At 35.5% G+C, this 21,469-nt stretch overlaps 1 protein-coding gene across 3 annotated transcripts in view; it reads left to right on the top strand.

The window, feature by feature from the left end:
* Nucleotides 1-21,469, top strand: part of RPRD1A (regulation of nuclear pre-mRNA domain containing 1A) — a 70,181-nt gene that overhangs the window by 13,998 nt on the left and 34,714 nt on the right. For 2 of the 3 annotated variants that reach the window (XM_019465390.2, XM_019465389.2), the window contains exons 2-6: nt 9,479-9,608; nt 12,568-12,674; nt 12,755-12,852; nt 15,799-15,925; nt 16,034-16,209. In XM_019465390.2, the coding sequence (XP_019320935.1) occupies nt 9,479-9,608; nt 12,568-12,674; nt 12,755-12,852; nt 15,799-15,925; nt 16,034-16,209 (638 nt within the window). Of the gene's footprint in view, nt 1-9,478; nt 9,609-12,567; nt 12,675-12,754; nt 12,853-15,798; nt 15,926-16,033; nt 16,210-17,480; nt 19,593-21,469 lie in introns of those variants that run through there. The other variant, XM_019465391.2, reaches the window with a different exon arrangement.

Below are 21,469 nucleotides of genomic sequence, written 5' to 3'. Positions count from 1 at the left end.
ACTTTCACATCCCCCTGGTTCTTGGTATAATGAGTGATATTTGATTGATTCATACTTTTCTTTTTAAGAGAAGGCGCGTGCCTGTGCAAATGGGAGGAGTGGAGGAAGGGGAGAGGGAGGGAGAGAGGGAGAATCTCAAACAGGCTCCAGGCCCAACTTGGAGCCAACTCAGGGCTGGATCTCACAAGTGTGAGATCATGACCTAGGCCAGAATCAAGAGTCACACACTTAACCGACTGAGCCACTCAGGTGCCCCGATTCATAATTTTTTGTATGTATTATGTTTTGAAACTCTGGACTTTATGTAATCCTGTTTTATCTGGATTTCTATGACATTAACCCATCAGGGGAAGGTTAGGTACTCTTTGTTACTGCTGAGTGCAAGTGAGAGTTTGGCTGACACCACAGAGTAAGGGGTTTAGGAATGTGTGGTGTTAGTATTGCTGGGCCATGGTGAAAATCCTGACTCTTCACTGGCACATCCCAGGGGGAGTGCCTTCTTACCCCTGGGTAAGGGTGGAAGTCCAGGCCTTTCTAACTTTGCCTTCTCTGACACCACTCTTGAGAGGTGTTAGTCTCTATATCACAGCCTGGTTTCCTACTTAACCTTTGCTGGTATGGATGTGAGTGGGGCACTGTTTTGTGTTTTTGGTTTTCCCCTGTCATGTTTGGCTGGAGTAGATTGGTTATTGTCTAAAAGTTTTCTGTCTTTCTAGGCTGTCCTTTTCTTGGTCCTTTGGCTGGAATGAGAAAGTTTGTGTTGGAACTCTTTATGTCTGCACCTGTTAGGATTTCTGGGTTGCTGACTTTTTCAACTCCCAATTTGAGATAAAGGCAAAAAGAAAACCCCGAGAGCTCATTTTGTATTGTTCTTTGGGTTGCAAGGTCCCTAGCCTGTCTGCTGCCTTTTTTCTTCTTATATTTGTTTTAGTTATAATGCCCAGGATTTATAGTTGTACTTTCCAAGAAAAATAGGGAAAACTACATCTGCTCTTATCTTCCTGGAAGCAGATGTTCCCTACAAAACTGGTCTTTATATTGGAACTGGGACACATCAGTTTTACTGGTATTTTTACTAGTATTTTCTTGTCCGAGATATTATAAGGTACTTTCTGGTTTGCATCTGGTATTAGTATTTTAATAAGCTTATTTTAATATAACTGCTAAACAGTTCTACTTTTTATTGTTTTAAAACACACACTTGTAAAATTTAAAACAGCACAGTAGTATGTAAATTGCTAAGTAAAAATGTATTGCAAAGAGGCCAGTTATCCCCAAATTAATTTATAAGTTCAGGGCAGTTTATAAGAAATGTGTTCTTTTACAAGACATTTTACAAGGCAAGGTCTTTTATAAGACCTCTAAATCTAGGGGCACCTGGGTGGCTGAGTTGGTTGAGCATCTGACTTCGGCTCAGGTCATGAGCTTGCCATTCGTGAGGTCAAGCCCTGTACCGGGCTCTGTGCTGACAGCTTGGAGCCTGGAGCCTTCTTCAGATTCTGTGTCCCCCTCTCTCTCCACCCCACCCCTGCTTGTGCTCTGTCTCCCTCTGTCTTTCAAAAATGAATAAACATAAAAAGGTTTAAAAAAAAAAGACCTCTAAATCTAGAGGTCATTGGGAAAAGTAAATGTGGAGGAACAGCCAAGGCAATTTTTAATTTTTGTTTTGTGAATTTTGACAGTTTTGAAGGGAAAACAGTAATGGAGGTATTGTGCACAGACTGTGAAGGCACTGAAGGTAGAAGAGTGTGATGTTGATAACAGAAATAAAAATGTATGTGGAAGGAACAGACCAGAGATTTATGAGGAAACCCATTTTATGTAGTAATTTGGTAATCATTAATTTGGTAAAGTAAGCACTTTAAATTCATGCGGAAAAGGCTAGAATATGAAATGATTCTTAGGTTTCTACTTGATACCATATATAAAGTTAAAGATACAACACTGAAAAAAAAATCACCTGTGGAATCCTGTAAGGAAAACATGTTTATAGTTATTTCTAGTCTTGCACTGTGCAAAGATTTTCTAAATAAGGTCCAAGAGGTCTTGTAGGAAATAGATTTGGCTAATAAAATTATAAAATCATTGAATATGGAAAATACCAAATTTCGGTGCCTAGTTATAAGGAAATAGTCAGTGCATATATTTTTTAATACAAATATAATTAACATACAGTGTTACAGGTTTACAGTCTGATGATTCAGTAATTCTATATATTTCTCTGTGCTCATCGAAATAAGTGTACTCTTAATCCCTTTTATCTATTTCATCTACCCACCCACTCTCTTCCCCTTGGCAATCATCAGTTTGTTCTCTGTATTTATAAGTTTGGTTTTGTGTTTGTCTCTTTTTTTCTTTGTTTCTTAAATTCCATATATGAGTGAAATCATATGGTATTTTTCTTTCTCTGACTTATTTAATTTAGGAGTATACTCTCTGGGTCCATCTGTGTTGCGAATGGCAAGATTTTATCCTTTTTTTATGGCTGAATAATACTCCATAGTGTATCCATCATCTTTATCCACTCATCCACCAGTGAACACTTGGGTTGCTCCCATATCTTGGCTATTGTAAATAATGCTGCAATAAACATAGGGGTGCGTAGATCTTTTTGAATTAGTGCTTTTGTTTTCTTTGGGTAAATACCCCCGTATTGTTTTCCACAGTGGCTGTGAGAATTCCACAATATTATTTTTAAAACGTTATTCTTAAAGGAGCAAAAAATTTTTAGTCTCCATCCTACTGTAGTGGCATAATGTGAACAAACCATATAGTGTGTATTCTAACAGAACTCTTCCATTTGACAGTGTCCTTTATAGTGGTCTGATGGTTCAGGATGAAGTTTGTTCTTTTTAAGATTTAAAAAATTCATTTGTTGCATATATCAAAATAAAAAAATTTAAAGTTACTTCAGGAACTTGAATTGATTTTAACCTATTAGACTGGGAAAGATGTCCATTTGTTTGGGTGTAGGTGGAGGTGTGCCTGTTTGTTTGTTTGTTTTTACCAAACATTGAAATAGGAGAGACCATTGATAAATACACCTACAGGACAAAGTCATATTGGTGGAGGAGCACTGAGTCAGCACTACCCAAAAGGCGTTTTCAGCATGTAGGTTCAAGTTAATTGTTTAATATACCAACACATGAGTTGTTGGTAACTCTTGACACACACGCCTCCCCAAATTACTTCTTGGTCTTCCCTCAAAGTAGGTCTGTCTGTTGTGTGTTTGTGTTTGTGTGAATATGTATAACTTAACACTACGTCTGAGATGTCTGTTTGAGATAATTTTGCATATCAGTATGTAAATATCTCATTTTTGAACAGTTGTAGGATATTGGATTATATGGATATAGCATGATTTATTTAGTTATCTTTTTCTTGTTGTTGTCATGAGTGTCCTTAATTATTTCTGTGTGCATTTATGAGAATATATCCATAGGGTAAATTCCTAGACATGAAATTTGCAGGGTCAGGGGATTGTGTGTTTACATTTTTCATCGATACTGCCAAATGATTTTTCTGAGAGGTTGCAGTAATTTATTTATTAACCACCAATGTCTGAAGTTGTCTAAAGGTGATAATCTTACTCATGCTTTTGCCAACTTTAGTGTCAGACTTCCATCTTGGTCATTTTAATAGGTGGAAAATGATGTTGGTTTTAATTGCTTAGTATTTGTGTTTCTTTGACCTTTCCATTCATACTAGCCCATTTTTCTATAGGTTATTGATTTGTGAGAACTCTAGAGTGGAGGGGGAGATAAAAATATTTGAATTCAATACATTGAAAATAAGCAAGATTAGCTAGATCTGTAAGAAAGTTTGTCTTTCATAATCTGAATTTGAAGTTGAGGTTTATGAGAGCAGTGTGATTTAATTATTTCCTTGTTCCCATCTTCTGTTATGTTGGGCAAGGTAAAGACCAGGAGCCAACTTAGTAGAACAGATAATTAAAGGCACAGGTCTAGGCCAAAAGTTATTTAGTAAATAGCTGAACAAATTTTGAATCGACTGCTGGGCTTGATTCCATAGATTGGTAGATGAGAGTGACAGTTGTTGCTTTCAATGGAACTTAGTTGTGTTGGGAAGCATTAGATTAAATAAAAATGATATCTTTGGGATTAAGTGTTCAAAGTAAAGTATGGGGTGCTCCGAGAGCATATCAGAGTTGCCTGACCTGTGTGTACTAGGTGGTCAAGGGAAACCAGAAGAACTTATTAACTGAGGTCTAAAGGATGGGTAGGAGTTGGGGAAGTTAGAGGAGGCATTGTATTGGGCATGAAGAGAGTAGTATAGATGGCAGAGACAGACATTTTTGGGCCTTTGGTTCATATTAAGGATTTAAAATATTATCTGGAGAATAATAGAAAATCTTTGAAGGATTTTAAAGCAAAGGGTGGGCTGCCAAAAATCTGAGGCACTGTGGCAATGGTGCAGGAATACGCTGGCTTTATCCACCTCGTTTTTCACCCACCTCAGCTGTTAAGCAGCCAGCTGCAGCTGGTCCTGTCTGGGACAGAATCCATTCAGGAATCACCTGTGGATTATACAGTTTCTGTGACAAAGAAAATTAGTTTCTGCCATATAACCAACTATTTATATGAGCATGTCTTCTAGTCTGTAGTGATAATCAGTTTACCAGGGAAATAAATGAGGCTGTCCAACAGTCAGTAGTAAGTCTTTAATAGAATTTTATTTCAAGGTAATGGCTTTTCTTCTGATTTCTTTCTGTAAGACCTATAGTAATGCTCATTGGTGTGTGTGTGTGTGTGTATGTGTATTCAGTTATTTTGTTTGTTTAGAGAGAATATGAGAGCAGGGGAGGGACAGACGGAGAGAGAATCTTAAGCAGGCTTCATGCTCAGTGTAATGCCCCACGTGATCCCACGAATGACTTGAGGCGAAGCCAAGTCTGATGCTCCACCCACTGAGTCACCAGACACCCATTTATTCAGTTTTTTTGCTGCTTCTCCCATTAATAGGGCTTCCTCTGTAAAGTGTTCTTGTGTTAATAGGTAACACAGTAAAATTTTAGCTATTTGTTGTATTTATTGGCATTATTATCTGTGATTTTAAATTTCAGTCCCTGTAAAAACATGGGTGATTAAATTATAATATTCTGTATTATGTCAAAATGAATAGGTATATGGTTTGTACAGTGTAAGAAAATAAGTAATGTTGTTGGTTCCTGATTATGAATAAGTAAAACTGAATTCTGAACTGATTATGAATTAGTGAAACTAGGTGGGATTTATGTAGTACTTTGACTAATTAAGTTTGTTTCATATTGTTTATCTAATAGCCCAGACTCTTCTTTTTGAAGCCTTGTAGTTGATCTTTTTTTTAATTTGAGTTATGTGAATTATGTAACTCTTTCTTACTTGTGTGACGAACTGAACTTGTATTGCCCTTTAGGGGATATGCTTAACATTTTAGGTAATATTATGTCCTCACATATTGGCCAGATTTTATTATTTTTATTTGTTTGTTTTGATGTACCTATTTACATACAAGGTCTGAGGAAAAGGGGCTATACTTAATACCCATAGAAGCTTAAAATTTACAGTTCAGACAGGTGAGATATAAGAAAATGGTTCTTCACAATATAAATATTGATCGGTCTTTAATTGCTTATACTTTATTGGTGCAAATATAGCAGTACAGACACATACAGATACACTGGGACATAATATTGTATTTAAGATTGTTTCCAGTGTTTGTGTGATACATCGTCGGAGAGAAGGAATAAAGAAAGAGAACTTACATTTTTAGTGATGTGACGTATCACGTACCAGTTTATATAGAGCTTACAAGCTCTTGATTGAATAGGAAAGGTTATTTTTGATCTGTGCCCAGCATGGGACACTATTTAAATTGAATGGAAGATTTGGAAAATAAGGAGCCCTGTGACAGTAGAAATAAAGGAAGTGACTAGATCAGACTTGGTTTTAAGCCTTATTGTCAACAGTTTTTCTTTAAGGAATTATGAAATGGTTTGTTGCTCTTTCTGTTAATTTTGTATGCCTTAATAAAAATTTATGGCCCTGTTATTTTCAAATTATCAAAATTCACTTGAAAGTCATTTTTGTAATTTTCTTCTGGAATTGCTTGTTTTGATTAGTTCCTTTAGTTTAATTTGCTCTACATAAAGGTACACCTAGCTTTAAATGAAAGTAAATTTTTTCACTGAAAACTTGGAAAAGAGTATACATTACAGCAGTTTCTAGGTATGTCTCATATTTTAGCCTGGATTCCACAAGGGAAACAAAATGAAAATAATGTCTTGATATTTGTACCCCATACCAAATCCACGCTCCTGGTATGGTTTGTTTTTGGAATACACTGGGAACTGCAGTTTGAAATCTTGTGAATTTTTGCTTTAATGTATATTGTAGTAACTTTTCTGCATTAATTTTAAGAGATGGTAGCCCATGGATTTAAAAAATACTGTCAAATACACATTTTTTAATTTGCATAGTAAAGTACCCATAACAGAAGTTACCATTTTAACCATTTCTAAGTGTTTGGTTTATTGGTATTAAGTACATTCACACTGTTATGAAACCATCATCATGATCCATTTCCAAAACTGGAACTTTTCATCTTACCAAGCTGGAACTCTATACCTATTAAACAGTAACTCTCTATGCCTTTCTTCCCCCAGCCCCTGGCAATAACCATTGTACTCTCTGTCTCTGAATTTAACTATTCTAGGTACTTCATATAGCGGGACCATATAGTATTTGTCTTTTTGTGACTGACTTGTTTCACTTAGCGTAATATCCTCTAGGTTCATTCATGTTGTAGCCTGTGTCAGGATGTCCTTTCTTCTTTCTTTCTTTTTCTTTTCTTTCTTTCTTTCTTTCTCTTTCTTTCTTTTTTCTTTCTCTTTCTTTCTTTCTTAAAAAATTTTTTTTAATGTTTATTTGTTTTTGACACAGAGACACAGCTTGAGCAGGGGAGGGACAGAGAGAGAGAGGGAGACACAGAATCTGAAGCAGGCTCCAGGCTCTGAGCTATCAGCACAGGGCCCAACGCAGGGCTTGAACTCGTGAACCGCGAGATCATGACCTGAAGTCGGCTGCTTAACTGACTGAGCCACCCAGGCGCCCCAGGATCCTTTCTTTTTAAGGCTGAATAATATTCCATTTGTATTGATGTACCACATTTTGTTCATTTATCTGTCCGTGGATACTTGGGTTGTTTCTACCTTTTGCTGTTGTGAATAATGCTGCTAACATTTTAAAATACTTTGATTGAGTTGCTCCTTGATCTTTTCCAAAGGTAACATTCTCTTTCATTTATAACATAGTCATGAGAGGCATAGTCCAGTTATTAAGAGGGAAGCTTGGGTGTTGGACTTTGGATTCAAATCCTGGCTGATCCCTTCCTGGATATTTCACTGTGGGCAATTAACCCTTTTGATGCCAATTTGTTAAACTGCCAAATGAAGGTAATAATGGTACCTCACATTCCTTGGATTAAATTAGGTATTAAATGTAAATTATACGTAAAGTGCCTAGAGTAGTGTGTAACACATAGTAAAAGTTTGCTGAATGTTACTGTTATTTAGGAAAAGGAGCCCATTGGTTCAGGTACCCATTCAAAGTACTGCAGATGCTCTCCCAATTGGGTAATAACACAAATTTGAATTTTTAAAATCATTTTGATGCTGAGAAGGCAAATACTTGGATTAAGTAATATTAACCTTTCCTTTGGGTAAGATTTTCTTTGGGCAGAGTTAGGTAAAAAAAAAAAAATAGGGTTGAATATTGGGAAAGTTGACATTATTGTCATCTTCATGGGAAAAGGTCCTAGTATCTTCACCAGTTACACTGTATAGTTTATCTAACCAGACAAGCCAAAAACAAATCAGAAGTTGGTCTTTGTTATTGCCATCTCTTTCATATCTCTATTCTATTCCAAGACTTTGAAAAACATGAAAAGTGTGGGGCCACATCTTTAGATAGGCAAACAAGATTCTGCAGCGGATAGCATAGGTTTGTAAAGTCTGGTCATCTCTAACTCAGTATTTTAGTTTCTTGTAAGATCGTGTTACTAGTTTCCCCTCAAGAAAGATGTGAACTCAGAAATGGCTTTTAATTCATTGAACACTTAAACTGAATACTCAAATCTAGAGGACCAAATATAGCCTGCCTGTTTTTGTCTTAAAACCAGTAAGTGGCCACATTAATGGTGCACTGGATTATCATTCCTGACCAGAAGTTTCCTCCATCATTGAATGTGGATGCCACAAAGTACAGTGTTTCTGAATATGATGGTACAACTTTGAATAATTTAGATTTAATTCTAATAAAATAACGTTATGAAAATAGTACAAAAGATTATGTTCAACTAACTAAATTTTACCCATTTGTAAGACTCTTATTTGAGTCATACTTAATAATAAGCCACTTAACCTTGTAACCAGTAAAAATGTATTCTGGCCCATAATTGTTGAAATCTTTTCTGTTCTTTTTAGAAGGATGACTACTCCCACAGAATATAGTGAGTAGGGACATATTTTTGTCAAGATGAATTCGGTTATTTAAGGTCATGTAATTCAAAGCAGGAGAAAATCTAAACTGCCCATTTGGTCTCTCTAACATTTAGTCCGTTAGCTTGGGAAATATTTATTTCATGAACAAAAAATCCATAATTATTGAAGTGATGTTTCTTTCAACCTATTTTACGTTTTGTACTCTTGTTTCACAGTAACTTAATGATCGACTGTAAAGTCAACGTGGGTATTAAAACATTCAAATTCAAGATTTAGGGTACCATTTTAATGGTACCAGTTGCCATCTTACTTTATTTTATTTTTTAAAAAATGTTTATTTATTCTTGAGGGAGAGGGAGACAGAGCATGAGCGGGGGAGGGTCAGAGAGAGGGACACACAGAATCTGAAGCAGGCCCCAGGCTCCAAACTGTCAGCACAGAGCCTGATGGAGGGCTTGAACCCACACATCATGAGATCATGACTTCTGAGCCAAAGTCAGATGCTTAACCAATGAGCCACCCAGGCGTCCCATCTTACTTTAAATAAGCTTTATTTCAGGTAGTGTTTAATAGTTTTAGCAAAATTTAGTACAGATAGAGTTACAGAGATGCAGTTTTACAGACATGAGGATTCAGTGTATAAAACTATTAATTTGGGAATTGTGATAAGACTAGGAATCAAGGGTAAGTATTTTGGGCAGTTTGGTAAAAGTGCAAGGAAGCAGATTAATTATTGATTTTCTCTGCCTCTTGAGTCCTCTTTTTTCCTCACATGATCCATCTCCAGAAATTATAGAAACCTAGTGAGGTAAAGAATTGTGACTTTGGTAGTAGAATGAGAAGCTAGAGTTGAATATATTACATAAAGGTTAGTAGCCATGTTGTAGTTCTCAAACTGCTTCATTCAGATATTGAGAATGTTTGTCTAACTTAAATGAGGATATTTTAAGTAGATTTTTAAATTTTTTTATTTTTCAGCCAAACCAAACAGGAAGCTTACTTTTCTCTACCTAGCCAATGATGTCATTCAGAACAGCAAAAGGAAGGGGCCGGAGTTTACAAAAGATTTTGCGCCAGTTATAGTGGAGGCTTTTAAACATGTTTCAAGGTATGATAATTGTTTTGGGTACTTGGTAATGTTTTAAATGCATAATATGTCCTTTTGTTAAAATTTACTGTAAGCCATTCAAACAAAAAACAGAGAATGTATTTCTTTGAAATTTTCATTTGAAAAGACTTAACTATAAATGGCATTTGTAAATGTGTTAAATACTTTCTGTAAAGGAAAATTTTTGAACTGTCACAAAGTGGTAGGCTTTTGGAGTACTTGAATTAACAATTTTCCTTTAAGAGACCAAAAAAAGCAACTGCCATTTTGGAATGGACTTCATTAAGAATGAATGAGTATTGAATTGAAAATTTGTGTGCTTATAAAGCTGTCTGTTTTCCAGGTATTATTTCTGGATAAACGTTTTACCCTTTACTTGCATATAATTTGAAAGTTTTTTTAGTGTTTGGGTATATATGATAATACTTCAAAGTGTTTTGGAAGTACAGGAATTTATTTAGAATAATTATAAACCTGTTGAAAAATTTTGCTACAGAAAAGTTCTAAGGGTAAAAGTTGGTGCTTTGGCTTATGCTCTTTTTAAATGCTTATTTCCAAACATATGCAAATATTTGGTAGATTTCTGGGTAAACATTATTGGGGTAGACTGTTAAATCAGTCTAAATTACAGAATTCAGTGGTAAGTGAAGATCTGTGTTGAATGATTTAAGGATGAAAATATGCTCACCACATGCCCAAAAACTTCAGTCATAGTGGATGCATTTTTTAAAAATTACAGTGTATGAAATACTACCATATGTTACTTTCTTAAATGAGTATTATTTATCTTTCAATTTAGATACTATCTTACCATCTTTTCAGATGTTGCCATTTTTTAAGAGTTCAGTGGTAGTCCCTCTCGCTATGGTCATATTCTTCGCTTGACCTTTGGGTGATTTCATACACTGCATATATTTAGTTATTACACACCCTAATAACTCAATTAACTGTGAGATCAAGACCGGAGCCGAAGTTGGACGCTTAACTGACTGAGCCATCCAGGGGCCACTGGATGTGTTTTGTTTTAGACCTGTGTGTCTAATTGCCTAAGGAATTTCTAGTTGTATGCTTCCAGACATCTCCGATGGACTCTGTCTCATATTGAATTCACGTCACTGCGCCCTGTCAGACTTGCTCCTCCTTCAGGTTTCACCCAGTGAATGGCAACTCTGTCTATCTGGATGCCCATATGAGAAACTAGGTGTCATCTTAAACTTTCTTTGATAGTGTAATTTATAGTGTATCACATTCTCCTTTCTCTTTCACTCCCCTTATCCATGTAGTATATATAGTTCCCACAGTTTAGATTTTTTCTATAATGTCATTTCTATATAATTTGCAAGAACCTCTAGTGTTGTTTAATCCATTTAGGAAACTAGCCACAGTTGCAGAGCTGATCATAACACTCCCTTGACTTTGAGTTCTCAAAACTTGATCCCAGAGATCAAGTCTGAAGTCCTGAGCAGGACTTAAGGTGATGATGCTTCTTCATGGCCCTGTCTACATCTTCAGACACATGTCTCACGTTCCTTCCACACACACACGCTTTATAGTCCACAGTTGAAGCTAACTGAACCTCTTTAAGTTCTTTCTCCCTTAAGGCTTTTATATATGTTGCCTCTCCCAAGGAATTCAATAAAATATTTCTTGACCGCCTACTGTGTGCTAGCCCTGACGATACAGTAGTGAATAAGATAAAGTTCTGTCCTAGTGGAGCTTACATTTCAGTTGATGACCAAAGTAGTAACTAGGTGGACAGATGAATATATATTATGCCAGTAGATAAGTAATGTGAAGAAGCAAAGTAAGGAAGAACTAGAGAGTATGACAGTGCTCATGAGAACTTTATCTCATGAGATAAAGAGTGACTATTTTGGAGAGGTGGCATTTGAAGGAAAGGATAAAATGAGACACTTGAGCATCTAAAAGACAAGGATTCTAGGTAGAGGGAATACTTGGCAGAAACAATGAGACAGTTGTGTGCTGGGCATGTTTGAGCATCAGCAGGGAGAATTGTATGGCAGAAGGTATTAAGGGAATGTGGACTGAGAAGTAGCCAGAAAGCAGAACATATCTACCTTATGGTCTGGGATAAGGCTTTTTGGTTTTATTTTTGGTATGATTGATAGCTCTTAGCAGATTCAAGAGCATTATGATTTGATTTACAATAGTAGAGCATAGAGTGAAGAGTAAGAGCTGAGGACTCCAATGAGAAGACTTTAAAAATCCAGACAAGAGGTAATAGCAGTTCAGTCTGCAGTGGTAGTGATGAAGGCAGTAGGACGTGGTTGGGAGTAGTCTGTTTGCCACTTCCTTGATGTTCCAGTCCTCAGATCTCAAATACCGCTTGCTCAGATACCTTTTCTAATCTCTCTTGAACTGGGCCAGATCTCTGCATGATGCTTCTCTTTAATACTTGGTTCTTTTTTGTGGCACTTGTAAATAACAGCTGCCATAAAGCTCCATTTGTGTCTCCAGTGTCAAAGATAGTGCCTTGATCAATAAATATTTGTTAAATAAATTTAAAAATCACCTATTTGAAATCTTCTTGGCCTCATAATCAGCCGCCATTAGGTTAAGGGCATCTTCTCTATAAACACCTGTAGCTTGTACAAGCACTTTTTTTGGTAATTTTTTGTTTATTAAGATGTCTGGGAGCACCTGGCTGGCTTAGTTGACAGAGCGTGTGACTATTGATCTCAGGGTTGTAAGTTTGAGCCCTATGTTGGGTGTAGAGATTACCTAAAAATAAAATCTTAAACAAAAATGTCTGTAAACTTTTAAAGGAAGCTGGGAGTATGTCTGTCTTGATCACTTCACTGAACTTCTGATCACATAGTCGTGCTCAGTAAAAATTTGGACTGCTTTTTCTCAGAGAATGAATGTCTGACTGTATTTTAAATCACCATTGCCTTTTCAGTAACAGTGTTAATTGTTAATATTTTTATTTTTTCTTTAGTGAAACTGATGAAAGTTGTAAGAAGCACCTTGGAAGGGTATTATCTATTTGGGAAGAAAGGTCTGTTTATGAGAATGATGTGTTAGAACAACTTAAGCAAGCTCTGTGTAAGTGTGTAATCTTTTATCGTGATCTCTCCATTAAAATGTTTCCTTTCATTAAAACTTTTGATGTTCTTTCAATTCAGATGGCGATAAGAAGCCTAGGAAGCGAACTTATGAACAGATAAAGGTGGATGAAAATGAAAACTGTTCCTCTCTGGGATCTCCAAGTGAACCACCACAGGTAGAAGTTTTTCTCTGTTAAGGGAGTTGTGTTACTATTACTTCATGTGGCCACTAAGCTTTATTAATTTTGAGGTTTTACTAATATAAATGGACTTTTATTATAATTCTGAGTGCAAGAAAGAAGCTTTGTGAATATCTCTTCTGATTAACAGATTGCTTATGTTTATTATAGTATGTTGTATGTTTTATATTAGGCAGTTATATTTTACATAGAAAGAGGTTATCTGATTGCTAAGTATGATTAGGTCTGGTGAGATATCTGTCACTTAAATAGTTTCCTTTTAAATAAATAAAACATTGTATGATAAGACCCTTTGTTGTATGATTTAAGTACACTGAGAATGCCATTCTTAGAGATATACAACTGCCCTTTACTGTATTTTTGCTTTTAAACATGTAAAAATGAGTGTTATAGCAGCAAGCATGTACTCATACAGTTCTATGTAACTATATAGAACCATATAGTTCCATGGTAAAATAAGACAGATTAGAGTTATTATCTTAATACCCCATGTCCTCCCAGGTTGGTACAGTATAGCATTCCTTAGCCATCAAATGATTCCAGAAAAACATTTTTAACTTTTAATTATGTGGGCATTGAGTGTTAAAGCTTCCTCCTTCTATGTTTCAAACATATAGGAGGGACAGATAAAATTTAAAAGGAGAAAATGAAGACATAGCCATACTCATAAAACAAGGTAAATATCTTTGTGGACTAGAAATGGTACAGAAGCACAATTCAATATGTGGGCCAGAGCCTGGTTTTTCTGAGCTTTGGTCAGGAAACAGACATGGATTTCCAGAAATAAGTATCCTGTAGGGTAATAAGAACTCACAGTGCTCCATGGGAGTTGGAGGACTGGACCTGAATTCACTGCATGCAACCAGAGGCTGGTTGAAACTCTTTCCCCAGTGAAAGGAGCTAGAAAGAAAGATAGAACCAATCACTGCCTAGAACTTTGTGTGTATATTCATAGTAGTACTGGGGAGGCAGAAAGAATCTGACCAAGGTGCTCAGCTGGGACCTGAACCAAACTACCTGTTCACTCATTGATAGGAGGTACTGAAGCCCATATGATCACCAGGGACAAGAGCTTGAATAAAAAAGTAATAAGAACATAATGTTTTGAACAACCAAACCTTAAGGTGTATATTTTTTTCTATTTGGTAATAATTTAAGACAAAGCACTTTGTGCAACAAGCCCTTTTATGATTCCATGAACAGTATTTTATCTGAGTTTTAGATACAGAGTCTGATCCTTTTTTATTCTCCCTGATGACAGACTAACTCCAGTTGTACTTCTTAGGAGTATCTAGTACTTAAATAAAACACTGTTGCTTTTCATTTTATGATGACTATTTTCAGATTAGTTGTACTGCTTAATTTTCAGTGGTTCAGCTTTGTAGTTACCATTTTGTGTCATTCTTTATAAGAATGACTAAAATTTCTCTTCGTAGGATCCGCTTGAACTCATTTCATTCTCCTCTATTAGAAAGTTGTAGGCTAGTGTTGTTTTCAGACAACTGTGCTTTTTTGTCTGATCTTTGACCCAGCACTAGAAACTTAGAATTAACTCATGTGGGAATGTGAATGTGAGATGAAAGCATGCATATCGGGACCATAAAGCCAGATGACTTTTCAGAACTTCAGAAAGCTTTAGAACTTTCTAGGACTGATTAAGAAATGACAATATAAAAGTTAATTGGGGCCCACGAGAAAAAAAGCTTCATGATAATCGTCATTGCTCTTAAGCTCACTTTCATTTGTAGGGGGAAGCTCACTTTCATTTGTAGGGGGGATGTATCTTACAACAAAATTATTTTGTAAAATATTAGAATTTTAAAAACATAGTAATGAATTAAAAGCATACATGGGATAGTATATTTATTAGGCGTCATTCATTGTTATCATGCTGGATCATCTACTGTGTGCTAGACCCCAGTGATAGCATTTTTTTTTTTTTGGTCAGGGAATAGCTTAAAGAAAAATCAGTAACTATCTATTAGTGTCATCTCAATGTATTCACAGAATTGGTTATATCCTATATTTTTCAAGTGTGTGTATAATTTCCTGCTGTTCCAGGAACTAGTCTTAGAGATTAAAAAAAAAAAAAAGGAGGTGGATGGGGATGGAAACCAGTAAAAATAAAATATTCATTTTTCTTTGGAGTAAATTTATAAATATTATGAATTGTGAAATTATCAGCAAAGACTTGCCCTTTCTTCCTAATTATATCTTATATGACAACAGTATAAGTAAATATTCTAATGATAAAATAATTTTTACATTGGTTAAGTGTTATATAAGTATTAGCCGTCAGATATATGGAATTTTGTGATCTCTTAATGATCTTATTAGCAAACTGTAGGATAGTTGAAGATAACCATATTTGAACATATTCCAAAACTACATTGCTTTTGTGCTTTAAGTACATCATTTAGAAATAGACTTTGTGAGACCCTTCTGTGTTGTAGTAGAACATGATTTGTATCCTCCTTCCCTCAATATCTAATATAGTATTAAAAATTCTCACGTATAATAATATAATGAATATGTCATATGTAAAACGTGTAACGTCTAGGTTGAAGTTATAGCCTGCTTTCCCTTCTACCACTGTATGTATTTGGCATATAAATCAACCATGTCACTTTCAGAGCCCAGTAATTATTTTTACACTGTCTCCATTGCTTGAGTATGACTTCTTCAAAGCTGAGGGCCATGTCTTATTTTAGTTTCCAATTTATATATTTCCAATGCCTAACATAGTATAGTTTCTTTTTCTTAATATATGAAAGAAATGGACTATCTTTAAAAGCAGTTTATACTTGAAACTTTAAACAAGTATATAGCCCGTAAGGATAAAGGAATATGAAATAAAATTGAGGTCTTTTGTGTTTGTTTAAGCTTCATTTATTTTGGTTCTAAAGTTGTGTAACTTTTTAGACTCTAGATCTTGTTAGAGCATTACAAGATCTAGAGAATGCAGCTTCAGGTGATGCAGCAGTTCATCAGAGGATAGCGTCTTTGCCTGTTGAAGTCCAAGAAGTATCCCTACTAGATAAAATAACAGGTAAGAAAAGAAAATGTGATCTGGAACTTTTTGGAAGTCAGGGTGAGGGAACGGCATATGGCATTGTTTTTGTTGTGTAATAATTCTATTATTCTGTGCTTTTCTTAGATAAAGAATCTGGAGAAAGGCTTTCTAAAATGGTAGAGGATGCTTGTATGTTGCTGGCAGATTACAATGGCAGATTGGCGGCTGAAATAGATGATAGGAAGCAACTCACTCGAATGTTAGCAGATTTTCTTCGTTGTCAAAAGGAAGCCCTTGCAGAGAAAGAGCATAAATTGGAAGTGCGTAACCTTTTCTTTCTTTAGTGCTTATTTGCTTAATTTATTTTTTGGTAGGAATTTCAAAATATTTCTGTTCCTGTACATTTTGCATATTTTTAGACAGTGGCCCAGGTAAGCTTCTCCTTGCAGGAAAGGGCTTCTTTCTACTTGAACCAAGTCAACCTGAGTAAACTTAGAAATGTGGAATTACAGAAACGGGCTGCTTTTTAAAATTATTGATGTGAAATCCCAGTAATAGTAATTCATCATAAGAGTTTAAACTCTTCAAGAACAAAACTAGTGGGAAAATAGCAGTTAGTATGAAGTCTGGTGTCATCTATAGTAAATTATGGTTGGATTTATTGAATTCCTGTTTAGAGTACATGCAGGCTTTTAGGTATACAGTTAAGAAATAAAAAGAGTTTTTCTGGCATAGAATTTGTTGTGGGTATGCTAGTCCCCTCTCCCAGTCCCTGAACAATTCATCAGTTTTGTTCACAAAGTCAGTCTTCAAGTTACTCTTTTGTTCCATCCCTGATTCTGATGCTTAACATATTGCCACCTCACTCCTGGCTCATACACACCCTTAGGTAGAAAGTCGCTCCTTTAAATTAAATGGTGATTGCTACAGTTGATGAAATCTGGAGGTGCAGGGTGAAAAAAGAAACATTCTCATATTTTCTTTGAGCAGAGTAGCTGTTGTTGGGTAGATGGGCCAGATTTGTTTTTGTTTTTGTTTTTTTTAAGAATCTTTTTTGACCAGTTCTTGTTTAAATTGTTTATTGCTGTAGCAATTTCCTATTGTAATTCGATGTAATAGAATTTCTAACTTGTCTGGATCCCTTTATTTAAACCGTTCTCTGTAAATTTGTAGGTCTGTTAGGATACTGCCTTTATTAAGTTGCTTTTAGTAGTGTTCTTGTTTTAGCAGTCTCTATGCCAAAGAGGATTGTCCCTTCTACTTGTGAGACCTGCTGTTTGATCAAGAGCTTTCCCACCCCAAATTCTCAGCTCTTCGTTTAGCATTACCCCTTTTCAGGGTGGAGCAAAGTTGTTAGCACCATGCTCCACCTTTAGAAAGGTTTCCCAATTGTACATAAAAAGGAAAAGGTAAACAGTTTTAAAAAGATACATGTGATACGTAACTTGCCAGTTTTGATCTTGTGATGCAACTTGTCTTAAACCTACTGTACTTGTTTTACTGTTAGCAGAATTAAGGGTAAGTAATGTGCAATTCTTGTCTTTAGTCTTTTGGTATGGTTTCTTTAACTTCTATTGAGCTTCTGTTGCAGGTATTGGACATGGGCGTATCTTCTAACGATGTCATCATCATTAGCATATTCTTCCTGCTAAAAATAAATATCAAACTCCAAAGCCTGTATCGTCTCATGTTTTTGAAGATTTAAGACTGAAACTTTGCTTTTCTACTGTATGCTTTTTCACTTAAGTTGGTTATTTATTACTGGTTACAAAAATAGAATTTATGTTTGAAATGTAAGTGTAGGAATAGATCAGATGTCACCCTCCAGTTACCTCTTTTCCCAGTTCCTTTAAGCTAGATTGTGTAGTTGATAGTTCTGGTGATGAGGTTGATGATAACAGTAACAGTAACATTTACCATGTGTCAGGTGCTATTGTAAGCATGTCACATCTGTCAGCTCGTGTAATCCTACATAGCAGGAAGATTTATCCCCACTTTACAGGTAAAGAAACTGAGGCACAGGGAAATTACATAACTTGCCCAAGGTCACAAAGAGATTGTAAATTGTTAAGAACCCAGGGACTCCGCCTCCAAAAGACACATTTGCTTCCAGGTTTTACTTAAAGAAATGTAAGATCAAAGCAAAAACTGAAACCCTATCCAGTTCTTTCTGCTTCCTCTCTGTTCAGAGGAATCTACTCTTCAGAGAAATCACTGTCTTAAAGTATTCTAGGAACGTTTTTGTTTTTCAGCGTGGATATTATCATAGTAAAAAGAGACGACCTAAATTATGCTAAACATGTTTTTACAAGTAAAAAAAAATTTAGATCTCTGATAAATCAGGAAGTCATTCCACAGAACCTCTGTAAATTATCATTTATAACTGATTTCTTTCTCAGAAGATTATGGAAATGATTTTAGATATTTAGACATTTTTTTGTGTCAAGTAGGTGGCATCACTTTGAAGTTGAGACAGAGAGGTCAAGATTTATGCTTCCCATGTAAGCTGTGATGTCATCAAACAGTTTTCAGTTATCTGCATCTTTGAGCATCACCTGTCATTGACCAGGTATTGATGACTCATTGGTTTTTCGTTTTTCGTTTTTTGGTTTGTTTTTTTTTTCTTTAAATGGAACAAAAATTTAAAGTATCAGTTCAGGGATTGTCTATTAAATGTTTTTTAAGGAGGTTGCTGTTAAAGCATTTGTAATGAATGAAAAGATGAAGTGTTTTTAAAAATTTTGGGTATTATGAATCATTTTTGGAACTTTAGCTGGTTATTAAGCAGATTACTGTCTAAATGGACTATTAATCTAATTTGTATTTATAAAATACATGTCATAGATTGTTGTAGAAATCATATTTCACCATTTAGAAGTTAAAATTATTGCATTAACTTTTGTTCACCTAGCTTATTTTGGAAGGCATTCATGGATAGGAAACGTAAAGTGACATTTTGATTTTGATACTGTTGGAGAGGGAAAAATACAGAGATCAGAAATTCTTTCACATTCAGTAAGGTAATGTCTTTGATGCTCAATTTTGGATTCTTTTTCATGATGGAGTCAGTATAAGAAAACATGCTTTTATCAAATCCCTATCATGTCATTGTACACTGACAGTGTGCTAGGATTCCATAGAAAATTGTCTAGTTTATGGAGTAGTTTTACATAGAAAATTGGAAATCACAATTCGATTGATGGCTCTTAAATTGTAGTTCTAAAGTTTGGAAGTCAGGATGGACTTCATAGAGGACTGTGTTTATCTTTTGCAGTCTTACATCAGTATATTCTTATTTAGCTCATTTTTAAAAATGAGGCATAATATTAGTTGTATGAATGTTGTTTATTTAAGTCTGTCCCTCTTCTCATGGTGTTAGATTGCAGCCACTGAGTTGCTTTTATTAGTTTTGTGCATTATATATAGTGCTGCAGAGAACATCCCATCCTGGTGATCAGGCCTGTATAGTTGTGCAGGTATATCTGTGGGATTGATTCTTAGAAGCAGAATAAAATAATCTGGGCCCAAGGGAATGTATGTTTAAGTGTTGACAGTATACTCAAGCCCACCAAAGCGTTCTGCCGTTTTAATTTTTTAAATTTTTTTGTGCTGCATCTATTTATGTATGTATGTATGTGTGAATATAGTTGATCCAGTGTTATATTAGTTTCAGGTGTAAAGGCTCTGCCTTTTTTTTTTTTTTTTTAATGTTTATTTCTGAGAGAAAGACAAGAGTGTGAGCAGGGGAGGGAGAGAGAGAGAGGGAGACACAGAATCCGGAGCAGGCTCCAGGCTCTGAGCTGAAGTCGGACACTTAACCAGCTGAGTTATCCAGGTGCCCCAGGTTCTGCCTTTTTAAACTCCGTATCGTAGGAGTACATCTTTTCCTGTGTAACCTAGCACTTACTATCGGTGATCTTTTAAATTTTTGCATATCTGATACTTTAAAAATTATTTTTTTGTTCACTCAGATTGGTCATCTTTTAAAAATATTTCTTGCCCGGCGCCTGGGTGGCTCAGTTGCTTGAGCATCTGACTCTTGATTTCAGGGTCGTGAGTTTGGGTCCTGTGATGGGCATGAAGCAGTGTCAGGCATGAAGCCTACTTAAAAAAAAAAAAAAAAAAAAAAAAAAAAAAAACTAGCCATTTTTTTCCATTTCAAATTTCCTATATCCTTTAACTACTTTTCTCTTTGGTTCTAAGTTTGTATGTTAATATTTGTCTTTGTTTTTGTAGATTTTGGGCTTTCTGGATATAGTTAAGGTGGTCTTCTTAATTCATTACTGTAAAAATACTTTGCTATTTTTCTTTGTTTTTTCCCCTAATATTTTTATCCATTAGGATTTTTTTTTGTTTATGATGTGACATAGAGATCTAATTGAAAGTGATAGTGAATGTCCCTTGTCATGTATTAATGATTAATCAATGACTCAGTCTGTCTCTTATTATGTTGTGAAGTGCCATTTCTGTTATACTTAATTCGTGTGTGTGTGTGTGTGTGTGTGTGTGTGTGTACACATGGGAATGTAGTTAGTCCCTTTTCTATTCTATTGGCCAATTTGTCTTACCCACCTTTACTTATGCAGATTTTTGTTTGTATTATTTTTGGTATTGTTTGTATCTACAATTTAAATAATGATTATTGTATACATGAATTTTTACTTTCTTTCCACTTTATACATATTTAATAGCTTTCATACTTGATATTTCTCATGCCATTTTGCTAAGTAGATGTTTCTTAATTTACTTGGCCTTTTACCTGTTTCTGAATGTACTGTTTACTCTTGTTATCCTTCCCCTCTATCTGCTAGATGGTATTTTCCTGGATTTTCAAAAGTATTTAATTTCATAAAACTTTATTTTCTCGGGCACCTGGGTGGCTCAGTTGATCAATTGTCCAACTCTTGATTTTAGCTCAGGTCGTTATCTCAAGGTTTGTGGGATTGAGCCCCCCGATGCTTAACCTAATTTTCATTTTTTAAATGCTTAAGAAAAATTTTGTTTTACCTGAGACATTTATTGTTTGTTTGTTTGTTTTTAATTTATTTATTGTGAGAGACAGCAACAGCGCAAGTGGGTGGAAGGGCTGAGAGAGGGAGAATCCCAAGAGGACTCTGCGTTGTCAGCACAGAGCCCAATGTGGGGCTCAGACTCATGTGAGATCGTGAGCTGACACTTAACCAACTGAGCCACCCAGCTGCGCTTTCCCTAAGATATTTAATGATTAGAAATTTCTAATATTAACTCTCTTACTATAGGAAATAATGTTTTAAATAGGACTGAAAATTTTAAATTAAAATTTTATTGCTGGAGGTGTTTACCTTCATGTAGCAGCTTGAGCTGCTGGTTGTAACAGTCCAAAGGATGGAGAGGAATGGTGGCAGTGGCAGTGTTTGACAGCCTGATTGAAGTTGCTGAGTGGATTACAATGGGGACAAATTTCAATAGGGAAACAGAGCTTAATTAGAAAGTTTTATATTGTGGATAATGTAGGCCTGAACCTTACTTGGTGATAGCACTGAGAAAATAAAGGAGTGGGCGGGATGGGAACAATTGAATCATAATTTAACTGCATCTGAG

The sequence above is a fragment of the Panthera pardus genome, unplaced genomic scaffold (assembly GCF_024362965.1).
Source record: "Panthera pardus isolate Hobbes unplaced genomic scaffold, ASM2436296v1 HiC_scaffold_15, whole genome shotgun sequence".
NCBI classification, from domain to species: Eukaryota; Metazoa; Chordata; class Mammalia; order Carnivora; family Felidae; genus Panthera; species Panthera pardus.
The sequence above is the reverse complement of the archived record's forward strand: the minus strand, read 5'-3'. Positions and strand labels throughout refer to the sequence as shown.